Source organism: Pipra filicauda, unplaced genomic scaffold, assembly GCF_003945595.2.
Source record: "Pipra filicauda isolate LSUMZ 115617 unplaced genomic scaffold, ASM394559v2 scaffold123_size2130275_pilon, whole genome shotgun sequence".
NCBI classification, from domain to species: domain Eukaryota; kingdom Metazoa; phylum Chordata; class Aves; order Passeriformes; family Pipridae; genus Pipra; species Pipra filicauda.
In genome coordinates, this window is record NW_024103696.1 from 906,047 (window position 1) to 925,771 (window position 19,725).

The following is a 19,725-nucleotide window of genomic DNA, read 5'->3' on the forward strand; positions in this document are numbered from 1 at the left end:
TTTTTTTGACATATGAGATTCATATGCACACACGAGAAAGAAATGCTTTGTTGATATGATGATGTAGAGAGCTGAAAGGCATTTCCATTACCAATTGTTAATGTTTCAAAATCTTTAATGTCAATTATATATAAACTGAAATGCCTAAAACGCATTAAGAGCACAATAGAAAATAAATTTGCAAGTATTTCTTGAATCTCCTTTAACCACGTATGATGAGTTAAGTGAACAGGCCTTGCCAAGCAGGTGTCTACAAATATTTCCAGCTTACCATGTCTGATAGTTCTATACTTAAAGCAATGAAGGGTCAAGTACATGTAATGTAGAACTTCGGGAAAAAAAAACGTTTCTACATATCCTGTCATTCAATAATTACTATTAGAACTACATCTTCAAGACAATATTCCCGTTAGAGAAAAATCATATATGATCTAACTGTTCTGTATTCTTTGGAATATTTCGCAAACAATTTAAATGTATGTTTTAAAGCATCTGAAAACTGTATTTTCTGGAGACCTACTAATCTTACAGAGTTTGTCATACTGCATCAGAGCTTTCACTGAAAATCATCAGATTTCCAAACACAGAGCACTTATAGGATCAGATTCTAAATATTTTATATACCATGATGTAAAGCTTTTCATATCTGCAAAAGATCAGGAGCTTCACACACTGAAGTAAATGCAGCTGTGCTATTTTCCCAGTGATTACACATTCAAAGAACTGCATGTTTATTTGAATGCATGATCACACCTACCTATAAGAAAGCTCAAGTATATGCATTCAAATAATTTACTTAGATCTGACATCCAGAAACATTCACGTCAGAATCATGCATATGTTCTTTATTTTATAGTAGTGGTTTTGTACTTTTGAAAACTAAGTAAATTAAATGCAAGCACATCATAATATTAATGGTCTGTTAGGGCTGGTATTCGCACTACAAAGAATAAAATTATTTTCCATTGCAATGAAGCCATGTGAAAACTGCCACATGAACCCAAATGCACCAGTGTGCTAAATTCTGGAACGATAAATGGATGCAAATAGTTCCTATCTGCCATGGTGTTAAAAACTTAATACACTTCAAGCTATTATACATCCTACCTCAAAAATCAACTACAACAGTAATGTTCAATTTATTTTTGTAATGTCAAAAAAATGCTTTCAAAATTTTCTGCAATTTTTCTTGCTATTTTTTCCAAAGGTGTGTTAGATATGGTCAGAATCTTTCTGAGAGGGGGAAATGTATTCATAGTGCATTTCCTCACCAGTATGAACTTTTAAACTTATGAAAGGTGATCACTCTGTGTAATTAAGATATGTAATTAAAATTTTCGTGTTTATTGGGAGACAGAAGAATCAGTTCATAAAAATAGTTGATGTATTGTATTTGAAAGTTAATTTCAGATACCTGTGCTGAAAAAAGTGTCAGGAAGGTTGTGTTTTTTTTGTTCTGCTTTGTTTTTGTGTGGTTTTTTGTTTGGTTTTGGTTTTGTTTGTTTGTTTTGGTTTTTTTGTTTGTTTGGTCTTTTTTTTGTGTGTGCTTTTTTTGTTTGTTTTTTTGGGGGGTGTTGTTTGCTTGTTTGTTTGTTTGTTTTTAAATAAAACAAAACCAGCTTCTACTCTAAAAATCTTTAAGACCAAAGGAGAAGTGTTCCTTTCCTTTTCCATGTCCTCAAGTAAAATAGTTGCTGAAAAGAGTGATTTCCATTTAGAGGCAGAGCTGGTAAAAATGTAGATGTTGTCCTCTTTTCTTTACACAACCTGAATTTTCAGTAGTCTGGATTTTCACTAATGTGTGACATCATTATTGCAACATATTCGACATTGCCTAGTTGATGACTCTGAAATTCACTTTTTCCCATTCTTTTTCTGTTGAAGACATTCTGAAGATAGATTTTCAGGTGCCCTTACAACACAAAACAATTGTCAATTTTTTACTCTTTTTTCCATCTTCTTTTCTATTTCTCTGCTCTGATAGCTTTTTTTCAGTGTTTTATAGTTGGTTTTATTCTATTCTCCTGTTCTGTCTTCTTTCTTCCTGATGTGCACATAGCAGAAGGCCATATAAATTGATTAGTATTAAGAGAAGCCACTGGTGGTTTTATAGGATCATGCTACATGGTCATAAAATTCTGCTGAGTGATGAAGTATCTGTACACTTGCTCCTGTGTCCTGTACATTTTGAGAGTTGTTTGATGCTCTCCAGTAGTACAGTTTCTTCTCTTAAGAGAGCATGGCAAGAACATGACTACAACAGAATTTTAATTTTTGCTGGTATAATGAATTCCTAGAACTAGTATTGAATGTAAACATGAGTAGTTCATGCAGGTTTATTAACTATAACATGTAGTAGTGATGCTTTCATAGCTGTGATCATCTGAAGGGAGGTAGCAAAAATATTTATTAGTCTTACAGTAACAGTTGGGAAAAGCTATTAAGCTTTTGTACACACATCTTTTTCAGACAACCGGAAATATTTAAAAACTTGTCTCTGTGGTTTTTTAATTATTTTTAGGAAATCCCTTCAGTTTCTCTATCTATATCACTATAAGTGTCTGTATGAAGTTCACATTTAGTTTTAAATGTACAGAAATACAACTGTCTAATAATTAGGATGCAGAGACTGACGATCACAGAATTTGTTCCAGTGTGAACAATTCTGACATATACTGTACAAAACTGAGATCTGCTTCAAAGATCCTTGGACCTTCTCTCTTTCCATGAATCTCTTCATGTGTGGGACTATGAGACTGGAATAAATTCCTCAATTTTCACTTTTAATGTTCTCCATTTGAAACCTTCATTTTCAAAATCAGCATCTTATAGAACAGGAATAGTTTGCAGCAGAATACATTTCTGATGGCAGTATGTGTGTAATTGATTGCAGTCAAACTGGCAAAATATAGTGTAAGCAGTTTAAAAAGTTACACAAGTTCTTTAGTTATGGGAGAAGGGGCAGGACAGGTGCTCTGCTTTTACACCACCCAACAGTTGTCATGGGACAAAATTCTTTGCTGCCTTCTGGAGTGGGACACCACATCAGCTGGTGATGGAGGAGAAATTGCCTTCACTGTTTTCTTTATGCAATTCTGATGTCAAATGCCAATAAAATACATTTGCAAATAAGATGAGAAAGCTGTGTTATGGTTCTGTTTGTCCCTTGCACACATCCATTTGTTCTTTTCTTCCACAGTACTTTGTCAGCTAAATTTGAAATCTGGGAGAGGAACTGTTACATATACAGAGACCTGCTCTTTTTTACTTTACAGGTTACCCTTAATGAATGATTTGTTGCTTTGTCTGAATATTTCAGTATATCCCCTTTTAAAAATGTATTCAGCTCAGGAAGGAAGTAGGAAGCAATGGTAACTAAAGCAAGTGCTCACATATGAATGATTTCGGTAGAAAATCCTGCAAGGGACAAAGCTACATCCCCAGTGGGGTCTTGACATTGTTCTTTGGTAATTTGTAATTCTCACAGCCTATATGGTTTTCCAGTCCTGGTTCAAGGACTAAATAATAAAAAAGCCAGCAAGATAAGCACAATAGTTAGAAAAAATGTCAGAGGAGAAGGTCCTCAATGTAACACCCAAAAGAGAAATAAGACCATTGTTTCACTTGCCACCTCTAAGTGCAAGTTAAGCACTTCCATTACATATGACATTCCTAATTAAAAAATTCAAGATGCATGTTGTCACCATTTAAAATTATAAAAGTTCAGTGGTTAGAGCTGGTATTCCAGAGGAGATTTGGTTTTGAATCCTTTCCCATCCAGTCCCGGAGTGAGGGCTTGAAGCCTCCCCCGCCATGTGCCAAGATGGTGAGACACATAGGGAAGGGAGGGGGAATCCTGATCTCACTCGATGATGCTAAGAGGAATAATTAAATATTCATTGAAGCGAAGTCTTGACCTCACTCATCCACATCTCTGATGAATGCCCTCATTAACAGACTACGGAGTCATATTTCCTCTCTTTCTGTCCAGATGCATATTTAATTTCTTAGGCAACGTGAAGAGAGCTCCAAATAGGCCAACCAAAGGAAATATACTCTCATATATATAATGGTGTTTGGAGCTCTCCACTGGCAGGAGGAAGGCTCAGCCCCAGTTCCTTCTTCATCAGAAGACCAAAGGGCAGTCTTCTGTGGAGTGAATTTTCCAAGGTGCTAAATACACACTTGAACCAGCCAGGTGGCTAAACAGGAAAGGTATTGGTTGAATGTAAATGAAGTGCACAGATTTCCTCCTGGTTGTCTCTCAAGTAAAGCCCAGTCCAGGAAATCAGCTGGATCAGGCTCTCCAAGAGAGAGGGGCTGGATGGGAGAACTGTTTTTAGACATCTGCAGGGCTTTGGCTCCAAACAGCTCATGAGTATTAAAGTCAAGGTATGCACTTGGTGCACAGAAACCCAGGTGCCAAAGAGACTCTTGCCAGTACAGTTTCAGACGTTTAAAGGCTGGCAGAGGCTAGCCATAACATTTAACACTCTCTTTTGTAAATCTATTAAACGTTAGGTGTCTAAGTGGACCTAATCCTCCGTGTTTCTTAAAAGCTTGCTATTTCAAAACTTCACAAGAAGTCCAGGGTGTCTGGTGCTTTGCTGAGCTCAGCCCAAGACTGGCATACTGTTTTCTCTTTGTTCTTTTGTGGATCACTCAGTCACTCTTAGGCCAGTTCCGAGTGTGAATGGATAGCTGTAGAGCCTTTAGCGTATGCCAGGCAGTTCCTGGGGTATGACAATCTTGATAATTAAAAACATATTTTATCATTTCAGATTGACTTACTAGTGGGCTGTTCCATATCCTTTTGTCTTGGTAAAGCCTATTGATATTGCAACCACTAATGCTGGCAATCCTGAAAAAAAACAAAACAGTAATAATCATCAGATGCTGAGTAAAATATCGCTGTTTTGCCTGGACAAAAAATGACAGGGCAAGCTAATGCAAAATGGCCAATTTTATACAGAATGAATTATTTAATGAAGCACAGTTGCAGGATTTGTTTTTCTGAAGCACTGGCAGGGAGGAGGACACTGTTTTCTGCCCACGGTGTACCACTTTGATGTACTTAAATTACTGGTACATTTGTCAGGTCTTAAAGAGAACTAGAAGGAGACTTCATCAATATTCAGAGAAGTTTTTGTCTTGTTTTATTTTGATTTCTTGATATTACAGTACTTTGCTGAAAATCTTCTAAAATTTTGTTAAAACATACTTATAAAAGAATGCTACAATATACACCAGCAGAGCTTGAGCTTAAGTGGAAAGGCTCCTCACCTAGTTTTCTTTTTAGTAACATGCTGTCTGGTTTCAGGTTAAATGAAGGAAATTATTATATTCCTGACACCATTGCTGCATTAAATTTTTCATTCCAACCATTTTTAGGAATAATTTTACTGCCTTACCCCATCCAAGGCACAGGAAACGTTTCCTTATGAGCCGTGTTCTAATTTTTCCAGTAACAGCCATGTATGACTGCCACGCTTCTGTCAAAACCCAACAGAATGAAGCTAAGAAGAAGAAGTGTAAAAATGCGGTGGTTGTGGTGCAGATGCCCTGCAGGGAGCAAAGAGAAGCTCATGCTGAATACTTAGGGACACTCATTCCTCTTTTCAATTTAAAGAATTGTCATATTCTATCATCTTGACCTTTATCTTTAGCATCAACTCTCCCTTTATGATGTGGTGGCCATAAAGAGACAGAGAAGGAGAGATGTTGATGGGGATTAAGCAGAAGAGGATTTGACTTGTTTTCCCAAACACTGAATGTTTCAAGCAGGGACAAAGAACACAAAATAAATCACGCTAGTAGAATTTTCTCTGCACATTTACTTTGACCAGGGATCATCAAAAAGCCATTCGGTAAGCCAGTTATAAGTTACTGATTATAAAATCTCACTATGCTGAACAAAGAAAATATGGGGATACAAATGCTCCTAATTGCCAGTTATATTTTCTTTCCTCCATGTAGAAAGAGCCTGACTATAAATCTGAATTTTATGTAATAGATTTTTTGATTTTTTTGATTTTTTTTATTTCAATCTTATAGAACATTAACCCATTGGAATATACCACCTTAGATCTTTTTAGGCTGGTTTAAGTATCATAACCTTAACAATTATCCTGGATATTGTTTTTATGGGTATCAGTCATTTGTCATCTGAAAAGTATTTTGAGCACGTGCAATCAGCTTTCTTTTGTGACTGTAGCCCTTAATTAAACTTGACATTGTAGCTTACATAAATGAGCTTCTTGGCATAAATGATGATCTGCCCTCCACTGTGTTACTTAAAATGCCAGTAGCAGGCTATAAAATGCAGTCTGCACTGTACCCCAGAACCAAAACCAAACTCAGTAATGTTGAAAATATCCTTAGCACAATCTATCACAATTTAAACCATCAAAATTATGTCAAGATTAAAAAAATCAAAACAGTTCACACCCCCAATATTAATGATGCAAATTTATAGTTGAGAAATGTAGATATTACTTTATGATTATTTCTTTATGCATCATACACATCTAATAGCTACCTTATGCTTAGCCTTTTATTAAGGCTAGTCAGTTCTTTTTTACTAAAATCCCAATTGAGCAAACTATTTAGGGAGAAAATATGCACCTTCCTAGTTGTGGTGCATATATTGTTGGATAAAGGCTGGTAGGAAGGATATGACATATATGACACCCATATATCACAGCATGCATGTTTTTTAGTTCATTTTCTATTCTTAATTACTTTAAAATAAATTTTGTTTTGAATTTTCTGTGGTGTTAATTTTCCCAGTTTCTTATCTGAAATCAATTGTTATGGTTCACTTCAATAGTTATCTCAAATACATAGCTGATACCACCTGATACTAGCATTAGCTGATATCAACATCTTTCAAAAATTTATGAACATTAAGTCAGAACTTAATGATTTCCTGCTGAAATTTACAGATGTGACAAACACCTTGCCTTCTAATCCTGGGTCAAATTGTCTATTTAAATCTAGGGAAAGGGGTTCTATATAATTATATGCAAGAGAATTATTGTTAATATTAAAAAAATGCAAGGAATGTAAACTGGAAAAAACCAGCAGATCCTGAAAATGCACTAATCATTCCACCCTAGGTTTTGTCACTAATTCTTATGTTTAGATGTCCCTAAGGTATATGGATTCATAAAATCTATCCAGTTAAAGCCTGACTAGCAGTATTTCCTGTATACAGACAAAAATTCCATTTATTTAAAATTAAAGCTCTGCATTGAAACACACAATAACTATAACAGAAAATGCAGAAATTGCCTTCCTTTAACTAGCTGGTTCATATGTTACGAATTCCTACTATGTAACTTTAATTTGCTTTCCTATCAATGTTCTTGCAAAAACTAGCATGTTCTGTTGGAGAAGAATTTGACAACAAAATTACTTTTGAGGAATATTAAAGAATCTTTTAGGAAGGAATTGCATAGGTAAAACATAGCATTACTCTGAAAAAAATATACTATTTCTCTTACAAATAATGCAAATACAAACATCCTGATCTTTTTGGTGAAAACATTGCTAACTCTTATTGTTGACTTGAGTACAGATTGTAGGATTTAATTCATAATTTATCCCCTGTATTGAAGGAAAGATAGATGATGATAATCTAAGACAAATGTGGACGTGGCTATTGTTGAAGAAAGAACTGTGATGAAAATGTTAATGATCATGTTGAGCACAAAATGAGAAGACAGAAGCAAGTTTTATGAAAGGTGGTCTGTGCTCTAGCTGGAATATATGACTGCTGATTAAATCTAACTCTCCTGAGTAGCAGAGAGGGGTCTTTAATGAACAAGAATGGTAACTCTGTATTACTGATATGACAGCATATTTGCATCATATGCCATCAGAAACATGCAAATCAGTCTCAAAACATCACCTAACAACCACTGTGGGATCCTGATGACACTCGTGTGCTGGTAGCGCTTGCAATGAACTCAGTCTCCCTCCTTCTCCAGCCAGAGAAGCAGTCCTGGCAAACAAAACCTGGCCCCTCCCAGGCATAGCCATGGGTTCAGCATGGTTATCCAATACCACACTGGAAATCTGGCTTTTACATACTTCTTTATTCTTCCTCTTCGATAAATAAATAAGCAAACAACACTGTTCAGTCTGGGAATGTGCTGTATCTGGGAAGCCAATTTCCAAATAGGAACAAAAATTCTTTTTCATCAAACATTGTTATTAAATGGGGCATTGAGTATGTCTAAATTTAGTGAGTATTTATTAACATTTTTTTCATTCTCACCAAGTCATGGACTACTTCCAGTTGCTCCCTCCTCTCATCATCTTCCTTACCAAGGACCAGTACCTCCCCTCACTTTCCTGCACATGCAGCAGCATCATTCATGGGCCTTGTGGCCCATCACTCACAGAGAACTACAGTATGTCAGCATATGGGCACCAGGATATAGTGGTACACGTCTTCCCCACTGCTTTACGAGATGTTTCTTATTTGCTTCTAGTTCTAGTTTATTAAAACTCACTGAATTAATTACATGTGCTGAGCACCTGTCAACTTGCAACAAGATGAATTTTAACAGCCTAATTTATTATTTCTTCAAGACTGAAATTAAGTCAACTTCTCTAACCTCCTCTTCCTCTCATTGCTTTTGCTCTCAGCTCCCCATATTTAATTATAATTACAAGTGGGGGAAGGGAGTTCTTTTCAGTCCTCAGAATGCCTAGTTTCATGAACTTTAATTGAGTCTCAGGTGTTTAGCTATCTGGAATATCTAAGTAAGACCATTCATCCCTTTTTAATAAACAATATACTATTGAAAGCAAGAACACACACCAGGTATCAAATTATTTCCTTCTCTTATACTTGTAAGACATCCACTTCAAATGAGTGTACTGAACACAGCTGGGAAATGTAAAAAACAGTAGAAATTCAAAGCTACTTATTCTAGTAATTAATATTTTTAATGTAAGAATGATGAATAAGAGAACACATCAATTTTTATGACCTACAAAAGTAGGTCATAAATGTAACCTTAAAATAAGAATTTATCAAAAAATTTTGAGCATCTGGCTGTTGTGTTTTGTTTTTTTTTTTAATAGAACAATGAGATTTTTTTAATACTAGAGTCTTTTTCTGTTTTTTATTAGCAGTTCCACACAATGTTCCACACAAAGACAAAGAGGGCTAAGTAAGGACACCTGATTTGTCTTGCCCTGAAACAGGTTCTTTTTTCTTCAAAAAACTTGTTGCCTGTCTCTGAGTTGTGATAAACAGTATAAGAATGGATGCTATTGGAAAATAAACATGAAATTTGAAATCTGCATTGGTGATAGCAAAATGAACAGGACTAAAATACACTCAGCTGGATTATCTAAGGAAGTAAAAGTGAGAAGTAGTAGAAAATCATTTAAATAATAAAATTTCTTGGAGATGGAAAAAATCTTGCCCTTGACTTATCTCTGAGGAGATAGGCCTAAAGAGATGAATTAAATGGGTGCTAATTTTATTCTTATGATGTTGTGACCATGCACTGAGTTCACAATGAACACTTAAAGACCACAATAAAGAATAAATGAAATAAAGGACAAACAAAACAAAAAGAATGCAAAGGGCATAGTAAAGAACAGAAAAGTAATTCTGTAACAAAATTGGTGTATTTTATTGTTTTTTTGTGACTCTCAAATCCTGAACTATGAAACAGTTTATCTTTTCCTTCTCTAAATCAAAAATATACATTCATAAAAGAAAATGTTGCTTATTATTTTTAATTTTATTTTTTGTTATTTCTTATTTTTAAACTCATTTGCTTCAGGAACAGCAGACACTGTCAGAATACAGGGATACGATATATTGGTCAGATAATATTGAAGGCTAGATTAAATACTTATTTATGGAGTAAACTGCCATGATAAAATAGACGGAATTCAGAGACTGTGGGACAAAGAAGCAAGAACTGTCTTCTCAGGAGTGTTTTTCTGGAAGGAGGACATATTTTCAATCAGAAAAATATGGCAAGGGAGACTGTCTCTTTAGTTGCAAACATAGTTGAAACTGTTAAGATCTTAAATGCCTGAAAAATCATAGCTGTAGTCTTTCAAATTTCTCTTCCAGGATCATTAATATTACTGGCATCATAAAGCTCTGAATGTATAATTTAAAAAACCCAATGTTCTTTTATTTTGACAGGCTCAACTGCTGCTAAAACCCCTTGTTCAAGCAGAGAACTTAGGAAATCTGATACTCATATTGAAAATAGCAATGTAGTGGAAATAATTCTTGTAAAATAATGTTATTTGCATTTTCAACCAACAGCTATGAAACTGTTTACTTTAATGAACTCTCAGAAAAACTTCAGGATGTTATAAAAATCTTTTCCAATGTCCTTAGCAGTTGAAGGCTCAAGTTGAAGGCTTCATTACATTGTGTTCTGATGTCCGACAGGATAGTCCAAAATAATTAGCATTTGACTTCATGAGTATTTGTGTGATGAGCTATGCACAGTTAATTATTATACTGCAGGATTCTCTATGTGGTACAAGACAATGTGAATGGTAGCCTTTATTTGGATTTTAAAAGCAAACTACTTTTTTAGCACAACAGCAGTAGGTTTTGAGTAGTTAGGTGATTTCCCTCACAAAGATAATGAGTGACAAGTAAGGACACTCCATTTTTTGTACTTCTACTCAATCATTTTTTTACCCACAACAAGCAAGATGCCTTTCTAGCTTCTGATAAATAGCACATAAGCTGGCTATAAATGACCCAGCTGTTTCTGCAGTTTCTTTGGTTTAGTTTACAACTATATTTTCACGAAGGACATCTTTATCATCAACAGCGCTGCAATCCCAAGTTTAAATGTTATTTTTGGTTTTGGTTTTGGTTTTGGTTGGGGGTTTTTTGTACTCATGTGCAAGTTATCACAACAGTTGATAAATTTTGGGACCATTTCACATGCCCAGTCTCAGGGTGCAGTAAATTTTTTTCAATTATTTTGATTTAAGGCTTTTTTTTCCTATTTAAGGTTCATTTTTCTTCTCTTCTGGAGTCTGTCTTTTTATCTGACACTATAACTGCCGTGATGCTAGTACAATATTGTAAGTATGTCTGAAAGCAAACTGACACTTCAAAATTGTAAGTTTTCTCTGCATTTGTGCTTTCCATATACACTTTAAATATGTCTTCTTATTTCACCTAAAGTTTCTCTACATACTTTACTGACAAATTCAGTTCCTGCTCCTCTTTTACCAACATTGACCTCAAAGGGATTTCTGGAAATCATCTCTCTGTGAGTAAAGCACTCACAATCTTTTTTGATGCTTACTTATGAGGATTAGTAAGAATGTCTCCCATTTTTTCCCAGGTGCAGAGTCCAGTAATAGAAATACTGATCATATATGATCCACTCAAAGTATACAGACCCTTCTTTTTAGCTTCTGCCCTTTGCAGTTACTTTTCTTCAAAGTTCTCCCTTGATAGCTGTCAATTCTATCAGCCATATCAATAACCTCTGCATTTAAATCTGATACCATATAGTAGTGCTTTGGCATCCCTCAGTTATGTCTGTAGAGAACTGCTGCTTTTCATTCAAATTAATTCCCCTGCTAGTCATTATTCTTCTCCAGACCTTATAATGTACACAGTACAAAATCATTCTATCAGCTAGATGCGAAAGAATAGGCTGCTGTCTTTTGGGATGGAAAAGAATTCCTTAAAGGAGCTTGCTGCTGTTCAAACCTTCCTTTTCCTGCCCTATGGCAGAATGTCCATGCTAGTAACAGTAAAGGTATCTATTACTCATTGGCATGTGCATAAATTGTTTGTGAACTCCTTGGCACAGCTTTGACCTGGGCCAAAAATTGCTCTCCCAACCCAGGCCCACACACAGACTGAAAGAAAGCCTGGGCCAGGAAACCTGTGTGATGGTCAGCTTGCACACAACTGTTTGCCTGCCCTGGAAGGCTCAGCTATAGGGATGGAAGCCATAGTGTGCTAATTTGCATCAGAACTATAGAAATATTTGTGGCTCATTTTGGTTACTAGGTGGAATAGAGGCAAGAAATTCAGCTGAATAATTCATATTATGCTCAACTATGACTAACATATGAGACAGTAAAATCCATTTCGTGTTTATGGCATTCTCTGGAGACTGTCAGTGCAAAGTGCAGGTTTGTATTGCTTAACTCAGAATTGCTTTCTTGGTGGTATGCCTACACTAAATTGAAAGCCAGGTGGAAGGCAGTTCTCATATGGTTTCCTTACACTCACATTCATTTTAGTCTTCCTCCTGGTTTGGATTGTTATTGCCATGTTATATTTAAGCAAATGAGCTCTGTACAAGCAGTATCACAGGACAGGTTACTCAGAGGCAACTTAATTTCTTCTATTACAAATCCTGGGAAGGAAATCTCTTCTGTTCCTGCCTTTGTGCTGTGAACATGTATATTTTTCTGGGCAGGTAGGAAATGAAGGAATAGGATCCTCTACTACAGGATTAATTCAAAAGTGAGTGGAAAGATTCCCATTAATTTAAGTGGGCTTTATACTGGATGTTACACCTATAGAATAAGGAATGAAAGGTGTAAGAGCAGAGGCTTGTGATCTTGCTTCTATTTCTAAGTGTTTTAAATGTTTACAAAGTATTGGATAAATATTTTTCTGGTAAGTGGATATGGTCTACTTCACATCACGAATTTATTATGTTGGCTTTGATGTTAAACACTTTAAACAAGGTAAATGTCAACTCTGTCAGGACAAAATAACTTAATATTTTAACTGTGGCCTCACAGGAAAGTTTTTTGAAGTTTCTGAAACTCAGATCAGCAGGTTTTCAGGCAAATATAAAAGAAAAATAAGAAGCCCTTTAAAACTGTGAAGCATAAAATCAATTTAAATACAAATTTTTCAATTCCTTCCCGATTAATTAGTCTCAGATTGTTACCACAGTGTGTAATAGTGATTTTTCACTATGCCAGAGGACACGCTTTCCTAGTTGTCTTCTTGTTTTTTTTTGTTTTTTTTTTTGTTTGGTTTTTTTAAAAAAAAAAAACACCCTTTTGAGTGTAAAGTAATAATGCTCATTTTAGGTAAAAATGTGGAAATCACCTGTATGCTTTGTTAAAACAACTTCTTCATTACTGAGCTATTGAGGAATGACAATAAAAAAATTAAATCGAAGGTGATGCAGCCTTGAAAAATTGATTTATAAAAATAGCCTTTAGAGGTTTTGCACTATTAACTCTGAAAGATTCATTATTTAAAGACGGATAAAATATAGATTTGTGCATAAAATATAGGTTTGTGTTCTGAATTGATAGGCAAGGAAAATCAACCTGGTCTATGAAAACCATTGAAGAATTAAACTTATTAAATTAGTAAATCATTGTGGGTAATAGCAATATAGAGGCAGAACTGAAGGTTCAATGTGAACAGAAGGGACTGGACTGATATCGATGAATGACCAGTTTGGCCTGAAAAGTCTCTGTAACTGGAGACAAGATAAAAAAGAAAATGCATGCTGTCTGTCAGAGTGGTACTACTGGACTGTCAGAAACACTTGTGTTTACTTGGGAACTATGCAAATTAAGGTATGCACTATGGATGAATAATGAAAAAGCTTCACTGATGTTATTATACTTTGGTTTTCAGGACAGTTGTTTTTCAGGAACTGTTTTTACATTCTGAAAATTCCATATTGCTTAAATTTTAAAATACGGAAAGTGCAGTATGCTCTCTTAAATGAAGACAAATGCTCTTGGCAGGTTTGAAGAGATATAATAATGAGACAACTGCATTAACATGAAGCAAAAGTTGTTTGGCTGTAACATACAACGTGCTGTATAATCATTTCAGTTTACCACATAAATATAGCCAGCTTTTTAGATCTCTCTTTGGTTTGTTGCAAACAAAAATATTTGTTTGCATTAGCTATATGGGTATACCTGTTTGGAGAAGAATGAAGAATACAAGAGCCAACAATTAATTAGAATGATGACCAATCCATTTTCCAAAGGTCCCAAGTCCTCCTAACTTTAATTTATTTAAAATTTCACAGTGAGAGCTGTGTGAGCAGCTAGGGGCAATGAGCCAGGATGGGTAATGAAGAGGTGGCTCAGCTAAGCACAAGGGTTACACATGAGTCAGCAATGACTGCACCTAAAGAAAAGAGTGGTTCAGAGCACAGTTGAGAGGAATGTCCCTATGGAGTTCTGAGGAAAAGAGGACGAGATGTCCAGGCACTGACACAGGCAAGGAATTGAAGAAGCTTCCTTGAAGAGATGGCATAACATAAGAGGGTAGCAGAATGGATTCAAATTCCTACAAGAGGATCCAAATGCAGCCAATGGAAACTGATGTCCTGCTGAAAAAAATTACAAAGAAAAGCCCCCATTGGGTAGACAGAAAATACTGCCTTGTGTTGCCACTCAGTGCTACATGGGTAAAAACTTACCCAATGCTACATGGGTAAGAACCTTTTCTTATAGGAAAATGTGATTGTCACTTAAATATTTCTACTATTAAATCAGATCATCTGTTTGCTCTATTTTAAATTTTGATCTTATTTGCTAACAATAAAATTGCTGTAATTTTAGGGAGTTTCCTCAGCAATCAAAATGATGACTAGAATGAGAAGTTCAACAACAAATCCTGCAGTTGCCTTTAATTTAGTCTGATAGTGGTGATTATAATCCTGTCATATAAAAACAGTCCATCTTCTTGTCTGGAATATTGGTGTCAGCAAAGATTCCTTCTCTGCATACCCGAAAGAGTGTCACCCTTTTACATGACTGACTGAAACCACTGAACCAATAGCTTTGCTACACTATTACAACAGTGCCATTTGTCACCCATCTTTATTCTTTTAATGTTTATTTTTTAATCATAGTTGCATATGTAGGCCTTAAAAGTCTATATATAAAAAATAATAATAACAACAGAAAAAGGATGATTTTGCCCCTAAGAGCACTCTCAGTTTCCAGCGTGCCCATTTTTCCTTCAAGGACAGTGTCTTCTATGATTAGCAGTATGGAGACAGTGAGTAATGGTCCCTTTTGAGAGAAGTAGTTTAAGTCCAAACCAGAAATAATCCATGAATGGGAGATAATATCTCCATTATTGTGGAAATACAAAGTCTTCTCATACCACATAACTTCTTTTATATTTCAAAAATAAGAGATAAAGGAAATTTTTTAAAGATACACTATGGTTACATATATTTGTCCTTGCTAACAAAATGGATGAGAAAGCACTCACTCATCCTGCAACCAGCTGTAATGATACAGAAGATGTCTGTATCAGTAAATTTCTTTGTACTCCAAAATAAAGTGGCCACATCCAAACAGCCTGCTGTCACTGGTCCCTTGCCAGTTCCAGCTATCCCAAGCACAGGGCATTGACTGGGATAATGCTAGCTAGTGCAGGACGAACTAATACCAGGAGGCACGTTAATGCATCCAGAACACGGATGACTTCATGCCAGTGCTTGGGGTCAGTCATATCCACCTACAGAGGCATGTAGAACACTTTGACTTTGTTCTCTTACCCAATAAAACATGTGGTGGGCTTTAGCAAATGTGGTGGGCTGACCTCAGCCAGCAGCTAAGCACCCACCCAGTCACTTGATCACTCCCCCAGCAAGATGGGGAAGAGAACCAGAACAGCAAAAGTGAGAAAAACCTGTGGGTCGAGATAAAGACAGTTTAATAAGTGAAGGGGAAAAAAACTGCACCGAGTGATGCGAAGGCAGTCACTCACCACCTCCCACCACCAGACTGTTTCCCAGCCAGTCTCCAAGCAACAGCTACCTTTAAAATACTGTCACCAGTTGTATTGCTGAGCATGTTGTCATACAGTATGGGATATCCTTTTGGTCATTTGGGGTCAGCTGTCCCAGCTGTGTCCCCTCCCAGCTTCTTGTCCATCCCCAGCCTACTTGCTGCCAGGGCAGCTGAGAAATGATCTTGCTGTGTAATCACTGCTCAGCAGTAGGCAAAACATCACTGTATTGGCAACACTCTTCTACTAAAAAATCCAAACCACAGCACCATATAGGATCCTGTGAAGAAATTTAACTCCATCCCACCTGAACCCAGTATGGGAACCTAACACCGAACCCAAATGGAGTGTGTAAGTGTGTATGAGTGCCCCCATACATGCCTATGAAGAGAGGATAACAGAGGCTTTTGAATCAGTGTTCATACAATGTATAGACTTACACATACAAACAGGCACTTTTTAAAAAATTAACGCAAATTAATCTGAAAGTTGTTAATGGCATACATATGTGTACGTATGTGATTTAACACAGTTTCATTTAGTTGAAAACCTGATTTTCTTTTTTTTTTCATAAATATGTGTTCTTTCCCTGCAGCCTTAGAATCTGAGCACACATTATCACAGTTGCAAAGCAAGTGGAGGCAGAGTGACCCTTGGACGTCTTATGCATTGCAAAACAGTGTTTTCAGCAGACAGAAGACAGAGGAGACTGCTTTACAGCTCTATATCAGATCTTGTCAACCTATGTATGTGAGAGTGAATGCAGAGTGAGAGGAAAGCACAGAATCTCCAATTTGGGCAACTGGCAGTGTCCTAGTTCAGGTGTAACACAGTAAATGCAAACTTAGTATACAATAGCATCATGAATCACATTAATCCCTCTTATGGTCATGATAATAATTTCTAATGCCTTTATTGCATTAGCCTTGGGTTATTTTGGAGGCCATCCATTTTTTTTTTTTTTTCACTTCATGCAGAGATACACATAATGGCAATGAAGCTGCCTCATCCTCAGGTTTAAATTATATCTGGAAGAAAGAAATTCCTAATAGAGGGCTTTATATGCAAAACATTACTAAAAAATAGGTTATAAATTTAGAGTAACTCTAAATACAGAAGAGGGAAAACTTTGAGCAATGATGGTTTTTTAATTATAGTAATGAAATCTCAGTGATTTTCACATAGAAGAAAGATTTTATAGCAATGGATTCATGTGCAAACTGAGGAAATCAAAGGAGACAGCTTCTGGTCATTTTATACTATGGCTACTGGGATGGTGAGTAATTAGATAATCCATGGAAGTTGAAAAAGAAAAGCAAGAGTATCCACAACCAGAGAGAAGAGGTTGTGAATACACATGCATATGGAAGTTTGATTAAGAATGGGAATGAGAACAATAGGTTAAAAAGCCAACTTCTACACTCAGATAATATTTTGACATTAGTTTCCTTACATCACTTGCACAAGAAAGCAAAACGTCAGGAATTTTTTTGTCTTATAAAAGGTGAAACCACTTATGCTGTTTGTACTTTTGCATTGTCTTCCAGCAAGGGGGAAATTCTGTGTGGTATCGTATTAAATCAGTTCTCTTTATCTGCCATGTTAACCCAGTAGTATAAAAGGTTTAATATTTATGACAAAGCAGTATGGAAACTTTCATGATGATTATGGTAGCATAATTATAAAAATCTGTGAAGTTGTGATTATTAAAGAAGAACACTATGAAAACCTGCGTGTTTTAAAGAAACAAAGGAGGAAATGGTTTTGTAGAGTACTCAGGTGCCGCAGGAGTTATAACTAGTAAAGGCTTCTCTATCATATTACTTTGAGCCAGATTTCTTTATTAAGGAGAATAGCAGGCTTTTTATTGGCCCTGGCTTTCTTGCCTGTATTCCACTTCCCTCTGTTTCTTCTCATGAAGCCACAGAAAAGGTTTAGTTGAGTTAGTTCACACTTGTGATGTAAGGTGAGGTGAATCAGCTCTGGTCAACACAATCTGGAGAAGGAGGTGGGACATTATTATTGTTTAGATAGCACTGGTTCCTCATAGATACCAGCGAGTACAAGGTTCATCCTCCCATATTCTCTAAATACATTCTTCCTATGTGAGTCACTGTAAGGAGTCTTGTGAGGACCCAAAGCTCTCTGCAAGGCCTCGTATCTACTGGTTGCACTTTTGTTTAACTCCTAGGGAGTCTAAGAACATGAGCTTCCTGCTGGGAACAAAAGAGATTTCCAAATGAGGAAGGAAAAATTTTGTGGAGGGACACTGGAGAGTGTGCACAGCGATTTCAGCAAGATGAACTACAGAGAACTGGTGCCTAGCAACATGATAGCTTTCTCCAGGTGGGTATTATCTATCCTCTTAGATAATGCTTTCCAAGGAATCTGAAAAGCTTCCTATTAAAGATGCCTACAGGAATAAAAGAATTACAGTGTCTAAAAGGATGCTATTTCAGGGAGAAGGAGGGAGCCAGAAGTCTACATGATCAGTATGAAGACAATCATATAGATTTCCGAGCTATGGACATCTAAGCAGCAACAAGAGAAAGAAGGAGGTGTACAAATCCCCTGTTATGAACACTTGTTTAAAACATATTTCATTCTTGTATCATATCAGACAAGATGGCCTGAGATTCCCATAGTTAATGGGAGCAGCTATTTAATCTGCTGCTCCACTCAGAACAGTGGCCACTCACACACACAGAGAAAAGATATTAAGGCTTTGTAAGAAGCATTGTATTCTCTAACAAAGTGCATGAGATTACTGTGCGAATTAACATATATTTTACCAAAGAGAGGATGGACTTACATAAAACTACACCTTTATTGCTTTTAGTTCAGTGTTGTGAACTGTATGTGCTCTGTGCCTGACTCAGGCTGCAGTCTCCTTGAGAGAGGAGACCCTGGTGTTCTCCCTCTGTGTTGGTTCAGAGCCCAGCACTCCAAGACACCTGATAAACGTGATTGCCAATAATATAATCACTCAAGGCAATGCCTTGATAGAAGTTTAATTCTTGTAGTGTCTTTACCCCCGGAAATTTAATATAGCTTTGGGCATAAGTACCTCAATGAAAGTCAGGTAGGAAAAGAGTTTGTTTTATATATTAGTCAAAGGGCAAACATAATTGCTCGGTTTACACAACTGCTAATTTATCTTCACCCTACATATCAGAAGAAGGACTGATTTTGCAATTATACTTACCTGAATTTATCATTGCTTAAAAAATTACTCATGTGTTTCTGACTGCTTCTTGTCATCGATTCTAGCTCTAGTCAGCTTTAAGTGTGCTGCTATTTCCTGCTTCTTTCCTCCATTAATATTACCTTCTCGCTAGGAATATAATTTCTAAAGATATATTGTTTTCAGCCCTTGAAGATGGCAATGCTGTGATGGCTTTATGATAAGTTATTGCTGCTAATTAGTTTAGAACTAGTGTTGTATCAACTTCATCCAGATGAAGTGGGTATTTTGTGGCTTTTTTCCCCCTCTCCTATAAGTAACTTTGTTATTTTTAGCCATTAAAATATTTTTAAAGAATATTTTTTATTCTACATTTATGTTGCCAGTTGTAAGACAGCATTCTGTCTATATGTGGCACAAAAGGATTGGTTGATTCTACTTACATTTAAAAAAAAAAACAACTTTTCTGGTGAGAACACCCATTTTAATTACTCAATTGATCTCAATAAACTACCACCATACACATTTCAAAACTTCCTCTAACAGTTTCTTAAGCTAAATCCCAAATCATCTAATGTTAAATTTTCAATTAAATAAATTGCAGAGTTTATAATATTTGTAAGAAAATTGCTGGTGCTTAAAAATACAAGCACATTCTGATGAAGTTGAAATGATGACACTTTGGCTTGTATCACAGCACTCTGGTTTTCGCACAAAACATAACAGCCAACAGGATGCAGCCGATCATTTGCAATTTTGTCTAAGTGTTGGA

General features: G+C 36.1%; 1 protein-coding gene across 10 annotated transcripts in view; it reads right to left on the bottom strand.

Moving 5' to 3' along the window:
- ADGRB3 (adhesion G protein-coupled receptor B3) overlaps window positions 1-19,725 on the bottom strand; it is a 463,218-nt gene that overhangs the window by 41,222 nt on the left and 402,271 nt on the right. For all 10 annotated transcript variants that reach the window (XM_027713236.2, XM_027713240.2, XM_027713243.2 and 7 more), the window contains 2 exons: window positions 5,412-5,562; window positions 4,792-4,861 (listed from right to left, as the gene is read on the bottom strand). In XM_027713236.2, the coding sequence (XP_027569037.2) occupies window positions 4,792-4,861; window positions 5,412-5,562 (221 nt within the window). The remainder of the gene's footprint in view (window positions 1-4,791; window positions 4,862-5,411; window positions 5,563-19,725) is intronic.